Here is a 25,355-nt window from a genome sequence, read left to right on the forward strand (position 1 = left end):
TGTAGTGATATTTTGAAGATGCTTGAATCAGTTTTCTCTGTCATTTTTAAAAAATGTTTTATTATATGTGTTTAAAAATATTCTAAATGTTGTTTTTTATATTTTTGTGACACTAAATATTTTGAAGTATTTATTACATATACTTAGCATTTTTCCATTTGATTTATTTATTAACTTTATTTACATATTTATACAAAAACGTTTAAATAAACAAGATTTATTTTTGTACAAATCTGTCTTTTTGTCTTCATATTATTAATGCAGAACTACATATTTTATCATGAATAACAAGTAAAACTGACCGAAATTCCTTCTTTAGACTTCATATCCTCTGCATAGTGAACAGATAGGATAAAAAAAAAGAGTTAACAGGATATAATGCTCTCACCGGTGTATTTAAAGTGGACAGATCCCTGAGATCAGTGGGACTGAAGACAAAATGGTCCCAATAGTGTTTTCAGAGAAGAGTTGGTACAACGTTTTGCTCCCAGTTGTCTGAAACTGGATGGGAGCATCTGCCCTCCGCCATAGAGGAGCGGTCAAGATCAACTAGTAAACAAGTAGCGAGCATTGAGAGATGCTGACTTCTAAATCGACTGTCACTCGCTTGATTCTTAACCGATCTTCATGAAATTTGTTTTTTTTATATAAACATGAGAAATTGAACATGATACTGGTTACTTACTGGAATTAAATTCAGTTACCAGGGACGGATTTAATCAGTTCTATGTGTCACAACCTGCACCTCCATTTTGGACTTTTAGTTTGATATGTCTTTGTGCTCTCGTTCTGTGTCTGTCTCCGCCCCTCACCTGTTCCTGTTTGTCTCATTATTAACCTTGTTAATTTCAACCAATCCTGTTTTGCCCTGTTTAGTCCTCCCTCTATTTGTGCCCTAGTGTTTACCTTGTCTTTTGTCTATCGTTGTTTGTGTTTTTGAGCACACTTTTATGCTGCACCTTTTTGTTATCGGTTTTTTGTTATCAGTTTGCACTTGTATTTTAATCTTCAGTTTGTTAGTGAAGTCTTCTGTTTTGTCACTTCAATCATCGTGTCTTGCACTTGGGTCCTGCACCACACCACCAGCGTGACACTATGCCAATACGTTAACCCTCTGAATAACCACAACTTCGTCTGAGACATACCGGCTCCGAGCTGTGAATAGGCTGGTTATTATAAGGGATAATGTGCGGACTACGGTCCCGCTTACGGTTACTTGCCAAAGCGATAAAAGACACTTCACACAACATTCGATTTTAATGGGGGTTTTTTGTTGTTGTTGTTTTTGTTTGTTTGTTTTTTTTCTTTTTCGTGGGCTCCTCTGAGAAAAATAGTCCTTTTCGCAAGTAGAACTTTAAAGTAGCAGGTATTGCATAACAACTTATTAGGCTACCTGCAGACTCGTCAATTCGTTGCATATTAATAGGCTAAGCATTCTGTTTATTGATATTAGCCTAAACTGAATGTTTCCATTAATGGTGCAGTTTGAGAGAATCAATGGCACATCTCAGCGGAAGTTGAAGTTGATGTCCTCATTCATTTCTTGTCTTTGATTGTCCGCATAAACATTTTTGATCTTGTCGGACATAGGCCAACATACATTTCAGTTACGATAATTGCTCTTGGCTCCAACTGTAACGTGGTGCCAGAGATGTGAAGTTTTCTTTGTAACTATGATAATAAGGCTGTCAGGTTCAACAGTTCTCTTATTCTGAACCATGTCTGTTCAGTTACTATAATTTCTTACTTTCCCCCCTTTGATCACAAAAAATTTGATCACAAATATAAAGAAATAATTGTAAGAAAATACATGAACAGAAGGAGAAAAAAAGGAACTGAAATATATTGATATTAATCATGTACACAGCCTAATGCTGGGTACAGGCACCTCTGCTTACAGTGTAAAATAAAAGAATATCATTTTATGAGATGTACAGATACACTGAAAGGATGTACAGATAAATGCATTACACCCTGGTTTATGTTAGGTACACGGTTGGAGTGAACGACTTGTGCTGTTTCTTTCTTAGCTTTGTCACAAATGAATTGTACAAACATGAAGTCCACCCCTTTAATGTTGGTGATGACATATGAATCTCTCTATTCACAGAATACAGTGTTATTAGAGTTGTTATGAAATGATTATTCAATCCCTGTGTGTGCGAGTCTGATTGTCATGACTTTGACTGGAGAGATTCAAATCTTCCAAAAGAAAAAAACAAAAATTTAAATAGTTATTGTGAAACACACCTCAGAGACCACAAAGTCTATTTTAAGGAGTCAGTTGCTGTTGTTGTTGTTTCTTGTCAAATTACCTTCACTGTGGTATGTATGTATTAAGACAGTGAAATAAAGATGAAAGAAAAAAAACCCAAGATTCTCCTGCCTTAACACACAATGTAGAGACAGTGAGAGTTTCAGTGTGTCAAATCCTCTGCTCAGGAGACCCAAAAGACAACTTCATTTACAACTATCCAGCAAATAAATGTATCTTAGATCTCTAATATCTAGTATCCCATATATATCTAGACCACATCAAGAGATAATAAAGCAGGAGAGACATAATGTTATATTGATTTTAAGTGGTAAGATATTGCATAACAGAACTGTTAATGCTGTAACTGTTAGTGTTAATGGCAAGGCTGCAGTGCCTCAGTGTACCAGCAGGTGGAAGCATGACATAGCAAAAGGCCCAGAATACTTGGACACAGAAAAAGTTGCTCCATCTATTTAAGAATACTACCTACTGATGTTCAATGCCATAATCTAAGTTTATGATCTTTTATTAAAAGAAACTCTTTGCTTTTGTGACCACCCAACAGACAGAGCTGTGTGCATTGTTGGACTACATCACTCTCTCCATCACCCACATGTTAGTGAATAAAATTCAGACTTCTTAGTGAAAAAATATCACTACCATGTCAGTATACACAACTACAATGACTCCACATGGTCAAAGGCAAACCCCTTTATACAGGCATCCCCAATGTGCACACCAACCCTACCACCCAATCCTAAGCCATGACACACTAAATAAAAGAACATACCAGATATACCTTTGTATGTTTTACTTTTTGGGACAAATGATACAGAGTATTCAAAGCACAGAACCCAGACCCCAGTAATCTGGCTCTGACTTTCAGAGAGAAATATTACTTCTTCTCACTTTCATACATGAATTCACACGAGCAATACATTAAACACCTTACAATTTACAATTTTACAATTTTACAATTTAGCATTTAGCAGATGCTTTTAGCCAAAGCAACTTACAATCAGTGCATCAGTCGGAATCCTAATACCTCATAAGCAGACATCGCTAAAAAGACTGAGCATCAATTTACTCCTTCGTATTGCGCCCTGGAATTCTTAGACAAACATAGATACAAGACAAGGTTTTTTTTTTTTTTTTTTTAAGGAAGGGGGTTAGGCTTAGGGGGATAGGTGGGTTCTGAAGAGGTGGGTTTTCAGTTTCTTGCGGAAGATGGTGAGGGATTCTGCAGTCCTAACTGTACGAGGGAGGTCGTTCCACCACCGAGGGGCAATGGCGGAGAAGAGGCGTGGTCGGGAGGAGCGGCTGCTGGGTTCCCGAAGTGAGGGGACCGTCAGCTGACCAGAGGTCGTAGAGCAGAGGGTTCTCGTAGTGGTATATGGAGTTATTAGGGACTGAAGGTATGATGGGGTGGAACCTCTTGTTGCCTGGTAGGCCAGTACCAGTGTCTTGAATTGGATGCGGGCAACTGCTGGAAGCCAGTGGAGCGCAGTAAGCAGTGGAGTGACATGAGAGGGGGCATGCAGCGGCATTCTGCACGAGCTCGAGTGGTCTGATGGCGCAGGTCGGTAAGCCAGCCAGTAGGACGTTGCAGTAGTCCAGGTGGGAGATGACAAGCGCTTGGACCAGGAGCTGGGTCGCCTGTTGTGTGAGGAAGGGACGGATTCTCCTGATGTTGTATAGGGAGAATCTGCAGGATCGAGTGGCTGCCGCGATGTGACCGGAGTAGGTTAGCTGGTTGTCGAGGGTTACGCCTAGGTTTCTGGCTGCTGTGGTGGGGAACACCACAGATCCCTTGATGGTGATTGCAGTGTCGATCTTAGGGGAGTTCTTAGCAGGAAAGAACAGAAGGTCAGTTTTCTCCAGCATAGAGTAAGAGAGAAAATTAATAATTACCAACTACAACTATCAAAACAGTTTTGCCCTTACAGCCTGGTTCGTGCATGAATAAAATACTGGTTGTAACATCACCTGCTCTAAGTCTAAAATCTAGAATAGTCAAACCTCTCATATGTACTGTATATTCCATACAAAAATAGCAAAATAACTAGGACATTTTCAGTGTTGACAAAGGTGAAAAGACAACAAGAGGGAACAACCCAAAAATAAAGATGTGGAGCTGTTAGGACCCTGTTGGTGAAAGAAAGACCCCAGTGCCGGATCACCAACACACACGTTTAAAAACCAGTCGCCTGCAATGATACAAACTCAGCACAGAGTGATTTTAAACTGAAAAATGTTAAAACAACCTGCTCATGGTCTGTAATTAGGTTGTTTGGTTTGGTCAGTTAAGGTTAATCATATTCTGTCATTAGGTTATTTGGTTTGGTCAGTTAGGGTTAATCATATTCTGTCATTAGGTTGTTTGGTTTGGTCAGATAGGGTTAATCATATTCTGTCGCTAGGTTGTTTGGTTTGGTGAGTTAGATTAAGTCTGTAAATGTAGTGAATCACTTCTTCTCTAGACTGTCTAATTTTGTTTCATTAATCTCATACACTTACAAGACTGATATATCTAACAGGTTTGTGAGACGTCTTTAGTAGTATTGAGGTGTTGGAGTTTGTGAGAAAGAGTCACAATAAACAACAACTATTTCTATATGAACTGCAACTAAAGTAACCTGTCAGACCAGACCAACCACATACCTGTCAACCTCTCAGCTACCATGGTCTCTCTTGATTAAAGTAAAGTAAACACAGCACAGGCTTACACAACAGTTTTGTGATCTAGGCTGATCAGTCTGAGGTAATTCAGTGAGGACGGTTAAACTGATTCCCCTGTTTAGTCATTCAGACGGACCAGATTCACACAGATGGTGCAGGTGATGTTTTACTTGACAACCAAACTGTGAACAGTTGTCCTGAATAAGAGTGTGTGATAAGTGAATTAATGTGAGTGTCAAACACACAGAGAGGGTGTGGAATGATTTATATGTGACCACTGGTCTGAGTTTTTCTATTTGTTTCAACATGACAGACAACCTGTTCTTTTTCAGTCAGAAAGTCATACGGCTGAGGAAATTATTGTTTGATATCATTTGCTCATTCAACTCCACCAGTCATGTCAGAAAGACTAATACTGAGCATTGGCAGTGTGTACTTCATAAGAGGGACAAAGACGTGTCATGAACATGTCAAACTGCTGCAAATCAAACTGCAACTTGTTCCTCTTACTTTCATATCCCCAGTGGTGAAGTATGTCTTAATCTAACCTGTTCAACTGCAATCCACAAATCAGCCCATTGTCATAGATGAAACCCTCTCAGATTACAGGAACCACGGGTGAAATTCATAGTCTCTTCCTAAAACCAAGTCTCTCTGTTAACTCTGATCTGGTCACTCACTGGTTGGTTTGATGTGACTGTGTGAAGTACTGACTTCAGTTACTCAAACACACAGAGGTGAATAAAAATGACACATCAGCAGTGTCCCACATAACTCACTAATATACTCAGACTAAGTGAGTATTCAACAACTTTTTACACATTTTCAGTCACTATGCTCATTCATAGAGCAGCAGCCAATCAGAATCCTCCTTATTTAAACTCCACCCTCCAAGAGCCTACCTAAGAGAAGAAAGTGAAGTTCAGTCTTTTCAGTGCCATGTAAAACAGATTACATGTCTGCTCTACACTGTCGCATGATACAGGACGTACAAAAACAAAATTAAAGGAAAAAGATCTACATGTGTTCAAGTGAACTGAGGATTTACCAAGTCCACAAGTCAAAGTGGAGTAAAGAAAACATTCTTCAAAGCAGCATTTCTGTGTGTTTCACATTGAGGACTGAAAGTTGAAAGCACAGTCGATGCTGACATAACCGAAGATCAAGTGTTACTGTCTGAGAAAATGGCTTCAAAATCTTTGCTATCGGAAGAAAATTTCTCCTGTCCTGTGTGCTGTGACATCTACAGGGATCCTGTTGTCCTGTCATGTAGTCACAGTGTGTGTAAAGACTGTCTACAGAAGTTCTGGGAAGCCAAAGGAACACGGGAATGTCCAGTTTGCAGGAGAAGATCCTCTAAGGACTATGCTCCCCCTAACCTGGCTCTAAAGAACCTGTGTGAGGCTTTCGTACAAGGAAAAATTCAGGGACCTTCATCAGGGTCTGAGGAGCTCTGCAGTCTACACAGTGAGAAACTCAAACTCTTCTGTCTGGAGGATAAACAGCCTGTGTGTGAGGCATGTCAGAGATCAGATAAACACACAGAACATAAATTCTGTTCCATTAATGAAGCCGCTTGTGAACACAGGGTAAGAAATCTACTGTTCATATTCAGGGCTCTCCTGTGAAAATTGCGTGTGTGTGTGTGTGTATGTGTGTGTGTGTGTGTGTGTGTGTGTGAGAGAGAGAGAGAGACAGAGAGAGACAGAGAGAGAGGGAAAGAGAGAGAGAGAATAAATGTGTATTCATAAGCATACACATTTCAGCAAAAATGCAAAGAATCAACTACTTATTTTTATGCAGAGTTGATCATTTAATTGAACTGTTGCTAGGTTACCAAGTATGACAGCAAGTTTGATTTCTGTTGTCTAATTATTATAGTGAAGACTTTCTATTCTAATATCCAAACCATGTCTTGTGTCTTGTTCAGTTTGTATCCAGTCATGTTGTGTAGGGTATATTAGGAAATTATTACTGCTCTTGATTCATTTATATTTGCTTGATTAATCTTCTTATTGTTTTTGAATTCCAAGCACTAGTAATTGCATTCTTTAAATTTGCAATAAATAAGATATTAAAAGCTTCTCTGACACTGATGATTGGAAGTTAAAGTTTTGAGGTTTCAGGAAACAATCTGGAGGAATTCTTGTGGAAAACTATATTTGGGAATGACTTCACAAAATAACACAACATCTAAGTGGTAATTAAGTTTGTAGAGATATTTTTATAGTTTGACTCACTGAGTGTGAAACATAATCTCATTGGTAACTTCTACTAGTGAGGTGTTATTTAAAGAGTCTTTGTGTGTGTGGTCTATTAGTGAACTGTTATTTAAAGAGTCTTCGAGACTGACTGGGCCTTTGAGTGGGCCAGACTCCAGACCAGATATCACCACACTGTAGATGTTCATATTTCACATCCATTCCTTTGTTAGGACAGATGTGAAAGTTTGAGGTCTTTGCTGACTGTGATCATGTTCAGGAGTCACATTAAGAGTTGTCATGGTTACCATGACAAATGACATTTATTCTGGTGTCTGATATTGGTTTCCACTCCTCCTGTGAGGACAGTATAGGAGTGAATGGTGTGGACAGGTCTGTGTCCCTTAGATCTTTCAGGATTAAACAGTTCTCTAATCTGGGATGTAAATGTTGATAACATAATAAGAGTTAATAACCTGTGTGAGTGATTTCTTCCCTGGTAATTAAAACATATAATTATTATCACACCTGCTCCGAGAAAACTGTTGGTTCAGTCACTTCCAGTATGGCTTCGGTTTACCTCCCCTAATTATTAAGAGCTCCTGTATTCCACCTCCCCTAATTAAACTTAAACGGGTTTTCTGGGTTTAAAAAGGATTTTCCCTCAGTAATGTTTTTGTGAGGTATTGAGTGTTTCACATATTATTGAGCCATTGTTTTTTTCTACTCTGTCAGTCCCTGTTCTTGTGTCACAGCTGATTGAAGAGACTGGGTGCACATGCAGGTTAAGTTCAGTTTTATTAAAAGAGGACATGGAACCAAAGACTTCAAGGAACTTAGAGGATCACAGATTCAGGCTGCTAAATGGGCAGACAGATAATCCAACACAACATAAGACAAAACAATTCCACAACAGAAACCAAGGGCAAAACTAGGAGTATTTATACAAAACAGGCAACACTAAACTAACAAGACACTGGTGGGACTAATAAGTAAGCTGATAGGTGAACTAAGGAAACCAGGAAGTTGCACAAATCTTAAAACTAACCAGCAGAGGGGGAAAGAGAATGCCAGGACCCTTTGCCTGGATATTCACTATTCATTAGTTTACATTGTTTATCTGGACTTCACCCTGTTTTGCTACTTCCTGCTCATTGCCAATTTCAGTCTATCAACCTCTGATTTTGGATTGCATGTTGGATTCATTGATTCCTCTGTATTAAATTCTGTGATTCTGCACTTGGATCCTCTGACTTCATCTTCACAGTAATTTAATGTAGTATTCATAAAGGATGAAAGGATGATATGGTAAACAGACTTTCTGGCTCTTGTAAAAATTCTGTGTTGCAGCCGTAAACTGTAAAACCTGAGGTGTAAAAGTAAATCAACATCACAGTGATTGTATCTTTAATAAATACCAGTGTAACAGATCAAACAGCTCTGTTAAAACAGTGATGTGTTCTAGGAGGAGCTTCTGACTGCACTGAAGCCCTTACAGGACAAACTGAAGAACTTTAAAGACATGAAACAAAACTGCATTAAAACAACAGAACACATTAAGGTGAGAATACAGCACTGATGCTTATAATAGAAATTTTAGATTTTACATGCTGCATGTGTAAATAAAAGTGTGAAAACTCTGTGAATGGGACACACTGTCATTTACTATAATGTATCTTCTCTAGAACCAGACTGCACACACAGAGTGGCAGATTAAGGATGAGTTTAAGAAGCTTCATCAGTTTCTACGAGACGAAGAGGCAGCCAGGATAACTGCACTGACAGAGGAAGAGGAGCAGAAGAGTCAGATGATGAAGGAGAAGATTGAGGAGATTAACAGTGAAATATCATCTCTCTCACAGACGGTCAGAGCCATAGAAAATGTGATAAGAACTGATGACATGTCACTCCTACAGGTAAAAACCAAACACACACATTCTGTCGCCTTGTTTTATCAGTCATGTGAAAAGACATTTAACTAATTAAATCATTCCATTCCATTCGTTTAAGTCATTTAATGAGTTAACATGTGAATATTAAGAATAAACTCTAACAAGTTTGTGTAAAATGCTTGTTCCCCTTGTGTAGGACTTCAAGACCACAGTCAAAAGGTAAAATTCCAACATCCTGTTTTTCTTTGTCTGGGTTTGAACCAAAATGGCTGTCATTTCTGACTGTGTGATGTTTTTTTCCAGAGCTGAATGCACACTTGACACACTACAGGATCCACAGATGCTTTCAGGAGCACTGATCAATGTGGCAAAGCACCTGGGCAACCTGAAGTTCAGAGTGTGGGAGAAGATGCAGGACATTGTTCAATACAGTGAGTTTATGTACTAATAATGAGATTTCAAATAACAAGATGAAAAAAGCAGAAAGAATGTCAGTCAATAATGTTTTTTTACATAGGCACCAATCATCACTCTTTTACAGTTTTCATTAGGTACTGGGACCAGACTAGAGTTATTAAGGGAGAGACAAAATGTGTGTGTGTGTGTGTGTGTGTGTGTGTGTGTGTGTGTGTGTGTGTGTGAGAATAACACATATAGAGAAAATAGAATCACTGTACACTAGTCTTAATACAAAGTGAAATGGAATAAAATCATGTACAGTAAGTGAAACAAGTATCAATAGAGAGGCTGTTCTCACATGTGACTGATCAGAGTGAATTTAAACCCAGAGTGTAACAGGGTGGAAAAAGAGGAGAATCTCAGAGTGTAAGACCATGTTAAACCCAACTGTAGATACACAACCAATACAAAACACACACACACCTAATATAATACATACACAACTAATACAACACTCACAACTAATACAACACAGACCCGCAAAACTAATAAAACATCCACTACTAAAACAACACACAGACATAACTACTACAATAAAAACACAACTAAAACAACACGCAGACATAACTACTACAATACAAATACAACTAAAACAACACACAGACACAGCTACTACAATACAAACACAACTAAAACGACACACAGACACAACTACTACAATAAACACAAAACTAAAACGACACACAGATACAACTAATTTAATATGTGCTCACGACTAAAACAACACACAGACACAACTCATACAACAGACACACACACACACACACACGCACACACACACACAATGCAATGTTCTTTAACACATTTGGCTGAGTAATCTCAGTAATGACATCACTAGTTCATACATGTTCATATTTCATGCATATGACTTCATATGTTTATAGGGCTGGTTTCATCTCTTTTCTTTATTTATCTGGGTCTCAACAACAATACATGCAGATACATCAATATTAGTGTGAACATTTAAACATGGTTTCGTTTTCTTTTCTGTTTTCTTCATTAATGTGAGTCTCAATAATCTGTGAAGACAAATAAATATAAACATGTAAACACACTGAATATTCAATCTCTCCTTCTCTCTCTGTTGTCTCTCTTCAGCTCCTGTGATTCTGGACCCCAACACTGCAGGACCGTATCTCATCCTGTCTGAGGATCTGACCAGTGTGAGATTCAGTGATGACAAACAGCAGATTCCTGATAATCCAGAGAGAATCGATTTCTTTCATTGTGTTCTGGGCTCTGAGGGCTTTAACTCAGGGACACACTGCTGGGATGTTGATGTTGGGGACAGTACATACTGGTCCTTGGGTGTGACAACAGAGACAAACCAGAGGAAGGGAGAGACATTCTTTAATACTGGTGTCTGGCGTGTTCGGTATATGGATGGTGAATATAAGTCAGTGGCCTCAGGATGGTCATTTACTCCACTGACAGTGAATAATAAACTCAAGAGAATCAGAGTGGAACTGGACTGGGACAGAGGAAAACTCTCATTCTCTAATCCTCAAAATAACACACACCTGCAAACCTTCACACACGCTTTTACGGAGAGAATGTTTCCATATCTTGGTAATGCCTGTAAACTCTCTCCTCTGAGAATCTTACCTGTGAAGAATTGAGTAACAGTGAAACAGTACATGTAGATCAAATGTGTGATGGTAAATGAGAAAAAGCTTCATATTAATGTGAAATTTAAATTTGTAATGTCTGATTTAAAAATGTACATAGGTTATGAGTACTAATTTCACCTTTTTAAGAAAACACAAAGTGAGTCCTTTCAGTGTCTTACATTATATTATACAGATAAATTATAATTACACTATAACATTCTTAAATGATACAGAACAAAATCAAGAACAATAATATTATACTTTTTTAAGCAACTTTATTTCAGTTGATCTACCACATCTTTACATAGAATCAGTTTGTATTTGTAAGTTATCATTAAAACAACAAATCTGAAAATTTCTCATTTCAACCTGTGAATCAGATAAGTGTTAAAAATATGATTTAAATATGTAAATATGTGTTTTCTTTGTCACCTGGATACAGAGGGGCAGTGCACTGGGTTCATTTACTTGGTTATTAATTTAGTATTTCTCAACCCCCTTTATAAATTAAAGCCATTCACTAAGTTTTTAATGTGTAAAATGCTTTAGAATGTCAAATTACTCCTGGTTAACTTTACTAATCTACTTTTATTTCAATAAACTAATGGGGAGAGTGATGTTTAACCTCTTGCTGGTCAAAAAAATGTATAACCTTAGCAAATAGTAGCTATCATCACCAGGAGCACTACAAGTTATAATTATTCAAGACACTTATAAACTTGCACATCACTTACAAAATAATAAATTAAAATTTAAGTGACAATTTCTATTTTCGAAAAAGAGCTTTCTTCCCTTCCCTTAACCCATGCCATGAGAGAACAGCCAGTCACAATCAGTCTTTAACTGAACTCCATCCTCATCCACATTAGGGCACTACAAACAGAAGGAACACATACTCACATGCAAATATTAGAATTTGCCACAACTGTTTTAATGACTAAAAATAAACAAATCTATTCGGCTTGCAATGCATCTTTTCCAATAAAGAATTAATTGACTTAATCAATAAATAAATAGATAAACAACTGAAGAGACAAATGAATAAAAACAGCTGAATAGATGCTAAAAAACAAACAAATAAAAAAGCATGAAAAGCAGGCTTGTTGAGTTGTTTAGAACAATTCTAAATCGTCACCCCTATATTTCAACAGCCCTCTATTAGTTCACCTAACTTTTAGTACATATAACTCAGCATGAAAACCATGACAAAACACTAAGTGAGATTCACACTTCACATTTAACTTGGTGGGCCCACAGGGCAAAGGATAAAAACTGGTCACTCACAGGAGTCCATCTGATGGCTTGAGGAGTCTCACGGGCAACAACAACCACAACAGCAACAACAAGTTTCATGTAGAGCCAAATATCACTGTTTAAAGTCTCAAAAGGCTTTACATGCCAACAACAAACAAACTTAACAAACAAACTTAAAAATGTAAACTAAGAAATAATATTTATTTAAAGTTTTTCTCAATTACTCAAACACAAAAACTAGGTTCCTGCAACAAAAAACCCACGCCCTTAAGTCATTCCCAAAAACACACACACATTTCCCATAACCGTAAACACTATTCACCTGTTTCCATATGTTTCAACATGCAAAACTCTTCCTGCAAAACCTTACACAAAAGTAGCTGAATAAAGCATTTATTGCACTATATGTTCATTCAGCAAACACAGGCTCTCAGTATAATTAACTCAAGTCATCGCAACCTAAACTCAAAGAGCACACCTTTCTGCAGGTGCAAACACTAAGTCTCAAAATTGTTAACACAGCAATCAGAATTGCAGGGTCAATAAATAAGGCCTAAAGGCATGTCCAAGTGCCTTGGAACAATAGATCCTAACATTGCCGAAATTGTAAGACAACAGAGAGGAAGAGGACAAGGCAGAGGAAGAGTACGACACTAACAAAGACAAGTAATCTCAGATGAAGTCCGTGCCACCCTAGTTCATCATGTGCTCATACATGGGAGGACCATTGTCTGTACTTTCAGAGGGGTGTTGGGCATCAATGTTTTTAAAAGTGTTGAAAATAATAAACAGGCACGACGATGACTTAGGGTAGCTCTTCTGTCTTTATTGAGCAAAAGGTAGAGTTACAGCAAAAGCAGAGAGGAGGTCATCAGAGGCACCCAGACAGAGTCTCGATGGTGGAAGACTGACAACAAGGTCTCACACACACACAGATATACCCGTGCAGCCAAGGGCCTTCGACCTTGACGCCCATAGATAATGAGAGCTCTCTAAAACTGTGGGGCAGGTGTGTGAGAGTTTGGTTGATAAACCAGTGTTTGAGTGAGAGAAGTGTAACACAAGATGAAAAGTATGTCCACACATTCCATTCACTTAACAAAATATATACCTGTGATCGTATTTTATCACTACACCTCACTAAGAGACCAAAGAGGTCTGGTGACGGTCAAAGTATTCAGCTAGGCCCCACAGGGGAAAACAGGTGATTTGCTTTGTTTTTACTGAGATACATGTAATGTTGTAGTGCATATAGACTGAATCTCCACTTTGTCCTCAGTGCAGTTTTTACCGCAGTAATGGGTGACCATAGGTCAGTCATGGTCAAATTTCATTTTTGCAGAACTGAGAGGTGGCCATCTATTGAAGGCAGGCGAAGACTTCTCACAGCTGAGCAGGAGGCTGTCCTGGTGAATATGGTGATTGCTAATAATGCCGTCCATATGAGGGAAATTCAAAATCTAATAGTTGAAGACCAGGGGCCTCATGTACAAAACCTTATGTAGAATCCATATTAAAACATAACGTACTGTTACGGCCGGTCACCAGCTCGTGGCATAAAGGGGGAGACGCACAGGATAACAGTTCTAAGTCTAGGGGTTTTTATTATCCAAAACCTATAGACAAAGGATTAAGAAAGTGAGCTGAGGAAGCGAAGTGGGGGCACAATCACACTGAGCTGGGATGGACCCGTATCCACTAGAACACCCATGCGCGTCCCTCTGGAACGGTGCCAGGAGGGTCTACAAATAGGCTCGTCCCACAGGTTTCAGGTGCCCCAAGTCTGCTAATCAACAGGGAGGAGAATAACAAAACAAACAAAAACATAATTGCCACCAGTAGGGGTTGTCAGTGCTGCCTAGCTGCTATTATTTAGACAGCCACCAGGACTGGGGAATGTAACAGTACACACAAAGCTGGAAAGCTGCATACACACAAAAAAATTCAGGTATATGAAACTGTGAGCACGCAGGATTCCACACACTTTTTCTTTGTACATCTCAATCAACGTGAAATTGAGCACACATGCATGAGCACCACACTCCACCCTCTCTCCTCCCTCAATTAGACCAATTGTAATATGCTAATGAATATATAAGCCTAGGCCCCTCTCTCTTGAAATTCAGGAAGAATGGCGAAAGCAAGCGGCAAGTCGGCAAAAAAAAGACATTTTAGCAAGTGCAAGGTGCTATTCTCAGAGGCAGAAAAAGCATTTTATTTGGCACTCCGTCCTCTGGCGTTAATAATAAAAGGAATAAAATGAAGTGGGACAGTGAGTTGGAGGATATTAATGTGGTGGGGTCAGAGAACTGCACAGTAAATGAAATTAAAACTAAGTGTCCCCCAACACGGGCAGTTGTGGTCTAGCGGTTGGAGAACCGGGCTAGTGACCAGAAGGTTGCCAGTTCAGTTCCCAGGACTGACATCCACAGCTGTGTGCCCTTGGGCATGGCAACCCTAATGCCCCCCCGGGTGTGAGGGATGCTGTCTACTGCTCCTGCTTCTGGTGTGAAAAAAAATTAGCTCTGAATAAAAGTGTTTGACAAGTGAATTAATGTAAATGTCAAACTTAAAGCTAAAGGATTTGAGATCATATGTGACAATCCATGATGATTTTTTTTCTCCTTACTGTTGATAATATTTGCTATATTACCAACACCAGCTACGTCCGAGTAGTACTTAGCCTTAGCATGCTGTATTTAATGTGGGGCAAAGAGTTACTATAAACTCGTCTACTGCTGTAAATCAGACTACAATTTGTTCCTCGTACTTTCATATCTTCAGTGGTAAAGTATCTCTTCCATCTAACCTGTTGGACTGCAGTCCATAAGTCAACATTTTTGTTATAGATGAAACCATCTCAGATTACAGGGACCAGCAGTGAACTTCACAGACTTCAAGTCTCTCTGTTAACTCTGACTTGGTCACTCACTGGTTGGTTTGATGTGACTGGGTTGAGAACTGACTTCAGTTACTCAGACACAAGGAGCTGATTAAACATGACCCATCAGCAGTGGCCCACATACCTCACTAACATCCTCAGAGTGTGTGCAGTTACTCTGCTCATCCACAGAGAAGCAGCCAATCAGAATCCTGCTTTACTTTCGGTTCATCCCCTAACAGCCTGCTGTAGAGAAGGAAGTAAAATTCAGGCTTTTCAACACCTTGAAAACAAGCTTACAGACCTGCTGTTTAACACCACACTATACAGGAGGACTCATAAAAAACAACATAAAAAAACAAAACAAAACTGGAACATGGTAAAAACACATCCATTTGTATGCAAGTGAACAGGGGATTTATGAAGTCTATACATTGGAGTGGAGTCAGGACAAAATGCAGAGATTCCACTTGGTTCAACACTGAAGAGTGAAATTGAAAATACATTCCACTTTGCCATTACAGAAGATCAAGTGTTCCTGGGTGAGAAAATGGCGCCAAAATCTTTACTTTCAGAGGAGAACTTCTCCTGTCCTGCTTGCACTGAGATATTCAGGGATCCTGTTGTCCTGTCGTGCAGTCACAGTGTGTGTAAAGACTGTCTGCAGAAGTTTTGGGAAATTAAAGGAACACGGGAATGTCCAGTTTGTAGGAGAAGATCCTCAAAGGAATTTCCTTCCCCAAACCTGGCTCTAAAGAACCTGTGTGAGGCTTTTCTACAGGGAAAAATTCAGGGGCCTTCAGCAGGGTCTGCGGAGCTCTGCAGTCTGCACAGTGAGAAACTCAAACTCTTCTGTCTGGAGGATAAACAGCCTGTGTGTGGTGTGTGTCAAACATCACACAAACACACAAAACATAACTTCTGTTCCATTAATGAAGCAGCGTGTGAACACAGGGTAAGGGCGTGTGTATGTGTCGCAGCCTGCACCTCCATTTTGGACTTTTAGTTTGATATGTCTTTGTGCTTTCGTTCTGTGTCTCTCCGCCCCTCACCTCTTCCTGTTTGTCTCATTATTAACCTTGTTAATTTCAACCAATCCTGTTTTGCCCTGATTAGTTCTCCTTCTATTTATGCCCTAGTGTTTGCCTTGTCTTTTGTCTATCGTTGTTTGTGTTTTGCACACACTGTTATGCTGCACCTTTTTGTTATCGGTTTTTGTTATCAGTTTGCACTTATATTTTAATCTTCTTTTGTCAGTAAAGTCTTCCGTTTTTGTCACCATCATTGTGTCTTTTGCACTTGGGTCCTGCACCACATCACCAACGTGACAGTATGTCTGTACTTGTTTGCTTATTTGTGTGTGTGTGTTTGCATTTGTGTGTGTTTCAGTTTGAGAAAGTGTATATCTGTATGCAAGCAATAGAGGTTTGACTTCTATGGTCTAATTATTATAGTGTAGACTACAAGTATTGTAGTGCAACCACACAATGTATCACTTTTGCTTGTATCCAGTTCTGTTACGTATATTTGTGAATTATAACTGTAACTGATTAATTTAAAGCTTACTGTTTAATCTTCTCACTAATGTATTAAAGCAAATTCAATTTACTAAAACTTTAAATTTTATAATACATATGATCTTTAGACTATTTTGGCATGATTGGTTTTTATATTTGTGAGGTTTGAGGGGGAAAAAATTCAGAGATATTCCTGTATTTGGGAATTATTTCACAAATTTCATCACAAAGAGTGGATCGTGTGAAGAGGTCTGTGGCCTGTAGCCCTTTCAATTCTGTTGCCTAAGATATGCTAAACACAAAAAATACAGATAAGAGTTCAAATGAACCTAGCAATTTATTCTCTGGTCATAGAAAAGATGTACTACATAAATAAGAAATAATTAATTACTCCTCAAAAAGGAGTAATAGATAAACAAACTTTTCTTTTCATGTTAAATGGCTGTGTTATTGTGGTAAACTTTAAAACCTGAGATGTAAAAGTAAATCAATATCACAGTGATTGTATCTTCAATAAATACCAGTGTAACAGATCAAACAGCTCTGTTAAAACAGTGATGTGTTCTAGGAGAAGCTTCAGACTGCACTGAAGCCCTTACAGGACAAACTGAAGATCTTTAACGACATGAAACAAAACTGGAATAAAACAACAGACCACATTAAGGTGAGAATAAAGCAGCAATGTTTCAGTATTGTAATAGTAGTTTCAGATTTTACATGATGCATGTGTAAATAAAAGTGTGAAAACTCTGTGAATGAGACACACTGTAATTTACTCTAATGTGTCTTCTCTAGAACCAGACTGCACACACAGAGTGGCAGATTAAGGATGAGTTTAAGAAGCTTCACCAGTTTTTATGAAATGAAGAGACAGCCAGGATAACTGCACTGAGAGAGGAAGAGGAGCAGAAGTGTCGGATGATGAAGGAGAAGATTGAGGAGATAAACGGTGAAATATCATTTCTCTCACAGACAGTCAAAGCCATAGAAAATGTGATAAAAACTGATGACATATCACTCCTACAGGTAAAGACCAAACGCACACATTCTGTCTCCTTGTTTTATCAGTTATGTGAAAAGACACATAGGTTAAAGACTAATATATGAACATTAAGATTAAATAGATGTCTTTTGTTCCAATGCTGTAGGACTTCAAGACCGCAGTCATGAGGTAGGATTCCAATATCCTGTTTTGGTTTGTCTGGGTTTGAACCCAAATGTCTGTCATTTCCAATTGTGTCATGTTTTTTTGCAGAGCTGAATGCACCTTTGAGACACTGCAGAATCCAGAAATGGTTTCAGGAGCACTGATCAATGTGTCAAAGCACCTGGGCAACCTGAAGTTCAGAGTGTGGGAGAAGATGCAGGACATTGTTCAATACAGTGAGTTTATTTACAGGATAACACAATAAAACAGAATATAAAGAACTACTGTCACTGAACACTCAGACAGACGTTGTATCATGAAAATCTTTGGAAAGAAATGTTCCAAGAGAAAAGATTTCTGAAATTAGAATGACAAGTTTGGTTGAATAATGTCAGTAATGACATTGCTGTAGTTTGTGTTAATTTACTTTATCATACAATAAATAAAAAACACTTCTCTAAGAGTGATGTTTCGTTTTTATGATTGCTTCCATTCACTTCTCTTTCATTTTATTTACTACTCTTTATCACAAAAATCCATTGTAAACAAATTTATAATAACGGAAGCATGTAAACATACTGTATTTTTAATCTCTTCCTCTGTCTCTGTTCTCTCTCTTCAGCTCCTGTGATTCTGGACCCCAACACTGCGGGACCACAACTCATTCTGTCTGAGGATCTGACCAGTGTGAGATACAGTGGTGAAAAACAACAGATTCCTGATAATCCAGAGAGATTTGATACATATCCGTATATTTTGGGCTCTGAGGGCTTTAACTCAGGGACACACTGCTGGGATGTTGATGTTGGGAAGAACACACTATGGTCTCTGGGTGTGGCTGCAGAGTCAAACACGAGGAAGGGAAATGAAGTCTTGAATTCAGTGTGGCGTTTACGATATATGGATGATAAATATAAATTACAGTCGTCAGTGGGGTCATATATTTCACTGAAAGTAAATAAAAAACTCCAGAGGATCAGAATGGAACTGGACTGGGACAGAGGAAAACTCTCATTCTCTGATCCTTTGAATAACACACACCTACACACCTTCACACACACTTTTACTGAGAGAATGTTTCCATTCTTCTGTAATTTTTGTAACCACTCTCCTCTGAGGGTCTTACCAGTGAAGTGTTGTGTATCAGTGAAACAGCACAGTTAGATCTTATACTGTCTCTGTTTACAGTGAAATGTTTTTGCTGTCATTGTCTCTTTTATTAATGTTATTTCTGATACTTGATTTCCTCAGAGCTGATATGATTCTGTTGAGTTTATGTATCTTTGTTATATTATAGAGGAAATGAAAACTGTCAACTGTTTGTGTAAAATGCATGAAATACAAATGTCTCCATATACTGAATATAATGTATATCGTATTTTACAGTGTCTCAGTAAGAGACTTTTTTTCACTAAGAAATTTTTCTACAGTCTCAGGGTCTGTGCAGACCATGTCTTTTATTAAGTATCTTTCTATTCTTCTCTTTTCTTGAGCTTCAAACATGTTCACTGTTCTGATTTGAACTTGGTGCTTGAGGGAATATTCTTCTTCTGTGTGGCCTGTCTCTTTACAGGACAGAATGGACAAAGCCATAATGGATCAGTGACAAGATTATCACTGCATCTCAATGAATCATTATTTTGACTGCACATCTTTAATACAACCTCTGTGAGATGACTAACAGGGAACATGTGCAGTGAGACTGATGTAATACTTCACATAGACAGTAAGTTACGGGAAAACGACAATGAAAGGAAATGGTCAATAGAGTTTTTCCCCTTTGTGTTAATGTGTGTGTGTGTGTGTGGAAACATTCTCTCGATATAAAATAAAATAGATGTCACCTCCCAGGCACCATATCACTATACCATGCCTCACAGCAAAAAACTCTAAACTCTGTGTCTCAGTTGAATTTGGAATTAAAGTGAAATGAATTGTAAATTCTCCATCTTCTCTCTTACTTTCACATTTGTCAATCCTCAGAGTCTGTTCTGCCTGTTTGATTTCAGCTCAGTCATGCTCATTCTTTATTATATCATCTGCACAATTTCAATAAGTCACACACACTTCTGGAAATCATGCAGTCAGACTAATGACATTTAATGAAAAACAAACAAACAAAATGAGCGTCGCCTCCCTGGTGCCATAAGTCAGCAACTGAAGAATCTCACCTCTTTTTTCAGAAGAATTTATCTATAATGTCTTAGGTACACTTTTAAAATGCTAAATTGTGATACTTCTTTGGAACAGCAGGTGGCAGCACAACATAAGATAAGATTCAGACTCCCAGCGACAGGCAGTGAATCTGTGGGTTCAGAAATTTCCATTGAAATCTCATGTGAAAGGGACTGTGTTTTCTAGTGTTTTACATATATTTTATTGTTCACAGCATAAATCCAAACTGTTTGTTACAAAATATCGTTTAGTACACATATGTTGAGAGTTGAAAAATATTTAGCGGGAATCAAATAATATTTCAATGTACATAAGAGATTTTAATTGTTGCTTTGTTCTTTTTCTCTCTTGTTTTACTTTCACTAAGACAGCTGACTTTAGTTGTTTTGGGTATATGTGTGTTTTATGTGAGAAAATGACTGTTGTATAATACAGGTGTATTGTTTTATATTAGATTCACTTTCACTGCTCTTCTTTTCAGAGAGGGTGACATTTAACCTTTTGTTGGTCAAAATGAAAATTATGACCTTATCAAATAGTAGTTATTGTTATAAGGAGCAGTGCAAGGTATAATTATTAAAAAGACATATAAAAATGAACATCAATTACAAAATCACAAATTTAAATTTAAATGACAATTTTTATTGTAGAAAAACAGCTTTCCTCCCTTACCTTGACCCTTGGACACCACAAGGCAAGCGAATATCCAATCAGAAGCAGTCTTTGGCTGGACTTCACCCTCATTCACATTCAGGAACTACGGAGAGAAGGAACTAGAGTGCACTCTGTTTAGCTCTTCATAAATCTGACTACAATTCACTTTTTATACAACATCAGTCAAAACAGGTCAGTAACAAATGATGTTGTGTATTTGCAAAATAAGTGAAATCATTTATTTAATATTTTAATAAGTCCATAGAGTGAATGAAGAACAGAATGCTGTGAGTTGGTTTGTTTGAACTCTGAACGTTAGAAAGTGAAAGTAAATCTGATTTTGCAGGAGTCATTGCAGGGGAAAAGCTGTCAGAAAATGGCATCTAAAGCTTTAATATCAGTGGAAGATTTAACCTGTCCTGTGTGCTGTGACATCTTCAGGGATCCTGTTGTCCTGTCCTGTAGTCACAGTGTGTGTAAAGTCTGTCTGCAGCAGTTCTGGAGTAAAAAAGGATCACAGGAGTGTCCTGTCTGTAGGAGAAGATCATCAAAAGAGGAGCCTCCTAGAAACCTGGCTCTAAAGAACCTGTGTGAGACTTTCTTACAGGAGAGAAGTCAGAGATCTTCATCAGGGTCTGAGGAGTTCTGCAGTCTGCACAATGAGAAACTCAAACTCTTCTGTCTGGAGGATAAACAGCCTGTGTGTTTGGTGTGTCGGGATTCAGAAAAACACACAAATCACAAATTTCGTCCTGTAAGTGAAGCTGCTCCTATTTACAGGGTAAGAAATGTTCTATTGTCAGTCGTGTTCTATAGTGAGATGTCGTTTTTGTAGTTTCATGTTTTTGTTTAAGTTTTCAGCTGCTTCTTCAAACTGTACCTGAGCAGTATAACAGAACCACATTGCCAAATTAACTGACTTCTCATGTGAAACAGAGCTTTTATGTTTACAGAGGAAAGATCCATACACAAATTCATCTGACTAACGACCCAGAGTGCATTTTTTTACTTACAGGAGAACGTGAAGACTGCCCTAAAGCGCTTAGAGGAGAAACTAGAGTTTTTCAAAAAAGTCAAACAAACCTGGGATGAAACAGCAGAGCATGTTAAGGTATGAATAATCAGCAGGACTCATCTTTACTGCCAGTGTAACAAGGCTTTATGTTAAATGGAGTAACAACAACAACAACAACACTACTACTACTACTACTACCAATAGATAAGTAAAATGAATAATTAAAAAATGAAAAAGAGTAATATATACTGCCAATGGGTGCAACTGTGATCTGAATATTTTCATTCCAGATCCAGGCCCAACACACAGAGAAACAGATTCTAGAGGAGTTTGAGAAACTTCATCAGTTTCTAAGAGATGAAGAGGCAGTCAGGATAACTGCACTGAAGAAAGAGGAGGAGCAGAAGAGTCAGATGATGAAGGAGAAGATTGAGAGCCTGATTAGACAGACAGCACTTCTTTCAACCACAATCACGGTCATAAAAAATGAGATGGGAGCTGAAGATATTTCATTCCTGACAGTAAGAAACACATTTCTCTCTCTGTGTGTATATTTCTCTCTCACTCTCTTTCATATAATAAGACACAAGAGTGCATCCTGATGAGTAAATGTGCAACGTCTTATCTCCCTTTATAGAACATCAAGACCACATTTAAAAGGTAAGTTCTGTCTCTCTCTTTTCTGTGGTTCTGAATCCAAACCCACAGCAGCACTGACTCCTGAATGTTATTCCAGAGCCCAGTGCACACTGCAGGATCCACAGATGCTTTCAGGAGAACCGATCAATGTGGCAAAGCACCTGGGCAACCTGAAGTTCAGAGTGTGGGAGAAGATGCAGGGCATTGTTCAATACAGTGAGTTTATGTATTAATAATGAGATATTAAATAACAAGATGAGAAAAGACAGAAAGAATGTCATTCAGTAATGCATCTTACTCATGCAATTATGATCTGAAAACTGCTCTTTTGCAGTTTTCATTAGACACATTAGACCAGACTGGAGAGTGGAGTTATTATCTGATAGACAAAATGTGTGTGTGTATGTGAGAGAGAGATGTATTTGTAATATGCATAGAAAAATACAACCACCACACAGCTACTCTTAATATAGCATAAAAAATAAAAACATACAGTAAATAAAACACATATTGACATAGATAAAAATCTCACATGTGGATTTAAAATCAGAATGTAACAGGGTGGAATAGGAGAAGAATCTCTCAGTTTTAGACCAGATTAAACCAACTCTCAATACGCCACTAATATAACACACACTCAACAAATACAACACACACGCGCACGCACACACACACACACACACGACTAATACAACACACACACAGAGTATGGTATTCTTTAACACATTAAGCAATCTAACCTCAGTGATGACGTAACTGTAGTTCATATGTATTTACACAAAGGACTTTATTATTATTCAGACCACTGTATCTATGAACGATGTTTTGTTTTCAGGATTGGTTTCATTTGCTCTCTTTTCTGCTTTCTTCACTAATATGAGTCTCAACAACAATCCATGTAGATATATTAGCATCAGTGTAAGCATGTAAACATGCTGGTCACATTTTCTTTTCTGTTTTCTTCACTAAGGTGAGTCACAGTAATCTGTGGAGATACATTTATTACAATATAAACATGTAAACATACTGAATATTCAATCTCACGCATTAATCACACACACACACAGTTTCACACTTTTGACTGAATAATCTCTGCAATGAAATCTTTGTAGTTCAGATATATTTACATTTATTGACAATTGTATTAGCTTATCTGATATAGTGACATTTGTTATTGTATGTTACAGTATATTATCGATCACTGTATTATTATACAAACCACTGCTTTATGAGTGCTGTTTTGCTTTTGGATTGGTTTCATTGTCCCTTTTTCCTGATTTCGTCTCTGATATGGGTCTCAACAATGCATACAGATAAATTAATAAAATTATAAACACGTAAACACACTGAACATTCAGTCTCTCTCTCTCTGTCTCTGTTCTCTCTCTTCAGCTCCTGTGATTCTGGACCCCAACACTGCAGGACCATGGCTCTTCCTGTCTGAGGATCTGACCAGTATGAGATGCAGTGACATGAAACAGCACATTCCTGATAATCCAGAGAGAATCGATGGATATCCATGTGTGCTGGGCTCTGAGGGTTTTAACACAGGGACACACCGCTGGGATGTTGATGTTGGGAACAGTACATTCTGGGACGTGGGTGTGATCACAGAGTCAAATCAGAGGAAGGGAAAGACATTCTTTCACACTGGCGTCTGGTATGTGTGGTTATATGAAGGTAAATATGGGTCAAAGGCCTCAGGAAGGTCAGCTACTCCACTGGCAGTGAATAATAAACTCCAGAGGATCAGAGTGGAACTGGACTGGGAGAGAGGAAAACTCTCATTCTCTGATCCTCTAAATAACACACACATACACACCATCACACACACTTTTACTGAGAGAATATTTCCATACTTCTATAATTACTGTAAACTCTCTCCTCTGAGGATCTTACCAGTGAAGAGTTGTGTAACAGTGAAACCTCACAGTTAGATCTGATACTGTCACTGCTTAAACTGAAATGTCTCTACTGATATTGTCTCAGTCATTACAGTTTTTTACATCCTTTTTTCCAAAATTATGGCTCTTTCTTGTCTTATTTACAAATACTTGCACATAGCATGACAGAAATGAAAACCTAATGTTCAAAACCTTAAATATAGTATAAAGCCTCTACCTCTACAACAACAGGAGCTTAAAAGCTATATTGAAACAGCTGATAAGCATTTTTGAATGAACAGATCATTGAAACGTTGAGAAATAGCTGACTTACTATAAGTTGTGTAAAATAGACCAACCACAGCTGATTCCAATCTCAGTTGAAGACGTAGGCAGTCTGTTGAAGTTCTTTCAATTACATGTACATACACAGCAAAAAGGGGACTTTTTGGATTGATTTTGTTCAATGTGGATACAGAGCAATACAGAGGAGCCAAGACAGAAAAAAATAATGGATGGACAAGGGAGAGGAATAGTTGAATGAGGGAGAGAAGTAGCTGTGTTTTTTTTTACTGTGTTTGTGTATTTTATTTTTACACATTTGGAACCAAAGGGCATGTATGTTGGATATTTTGTTGAATACTGGCAGCAATGTCATGTTGCTAATAAAGCTTTTACTGCAGCAATTCTGTCACTTACTATTTTTTTTATTCTGTACATTCTATAAAGTAAAGATGACTCATTCATTTTAGATAGTATGTTGCCAAAAATGCACACATTTGATACTCAACCAAAAATGTAGTTCTTTACAGTAAAAGGAGACTAAATTATGTATGTGTGTGTTTCTACACACACACACACACACACACACACACACACACACATATATATATGTGCATATATATATATATATATATATATATATATATATATATAAACAGATTTCATATTGTCTATTGTATGTAAGTACCTGTAAAGGGTGGGCCAAGAGAAGGGCACAGAGACAGGAGTGGCAGTGCAGAATCTTTACAGTTTATTGAACAATGCGTCCGTTCATTGTGGGAAAAAAAGAAATTAAACTTTGCAAATTGA

The 25,355-nt window shown here is 38.0% G+C and overlaps 2 protein-coding genes and 1 pseudogene across 2 annotated transcripts; all 3 read left to right on the top strand.

Moving 5' to 3' along the window:
• The first annotated feature begins 6,120 nt into the window (after positions 1-6,120).
• LOC115820014 (E3 ubiquitin-protein ligase TRIM39-like) lies at positions 6,121-11,107 on the top strand. Its single transcript, XM_030783451.1, has 6 exons — positions 6,121-6,525; positions 8,603-8,698; positions 8,823-9,053; positions 9,226-9,248; positions 9,333-9,460; positions 10,587-11,107. The coding sequence occupies exons 1-6, from the start codon at positions 6,121-6,123 to the stop codon at positions 11,105-11,107; spliced, it is 1,404 nt and encodes a 467-aa protein (XP_030639311.1).
• A 4,676-nt stretch (positions 11,108-15,783) lies between these two features.
• On the top strand, positions 15,784-19,061 carry LOC115820003 (zinc-binding protein A33-like; annotated as a pseudogene).
• Positions 19,062-21,102: 2,041 nt separating this feature from the next.
• LOC115820001 (tripartite motif-containing protein 35-like) lies at positions 21,103-24,317 on the top strand. Its single transcript, XM_030783434.1, has 5 exons — positions 21,103-21,507; positions 21,742-21,837; positions 22,032-22,285; positions 22,478-22,596; positions 23,773-24,317. Exons 1-5 carry the CDS (start codon positions 21,103-21,105, stop codon positions 24,315-24,317), a joined length of 1,419 nt encoding a protein of 472 aa, XP_030639294.1.
• The last annotated feature ends 1,038 nt before the right edge of the window (positions 24,318-25,355 follow it).

The sequence above is a fragment of the Chanos chanos genome, chromosome 9, assembly GCF_902362185.1.
Source record: "Chanos chanos chromosome 9, fChaCha1.1, whole genome shotgun sequence".
In the NCBI taxonomy this organism is placed as follows: domain Eukaryota; kingdom Metazoa; phylum Chordata; class Actinopteri; order Gonorynchiformes; family Chanidae; genus Chanos; species Chanos chanos.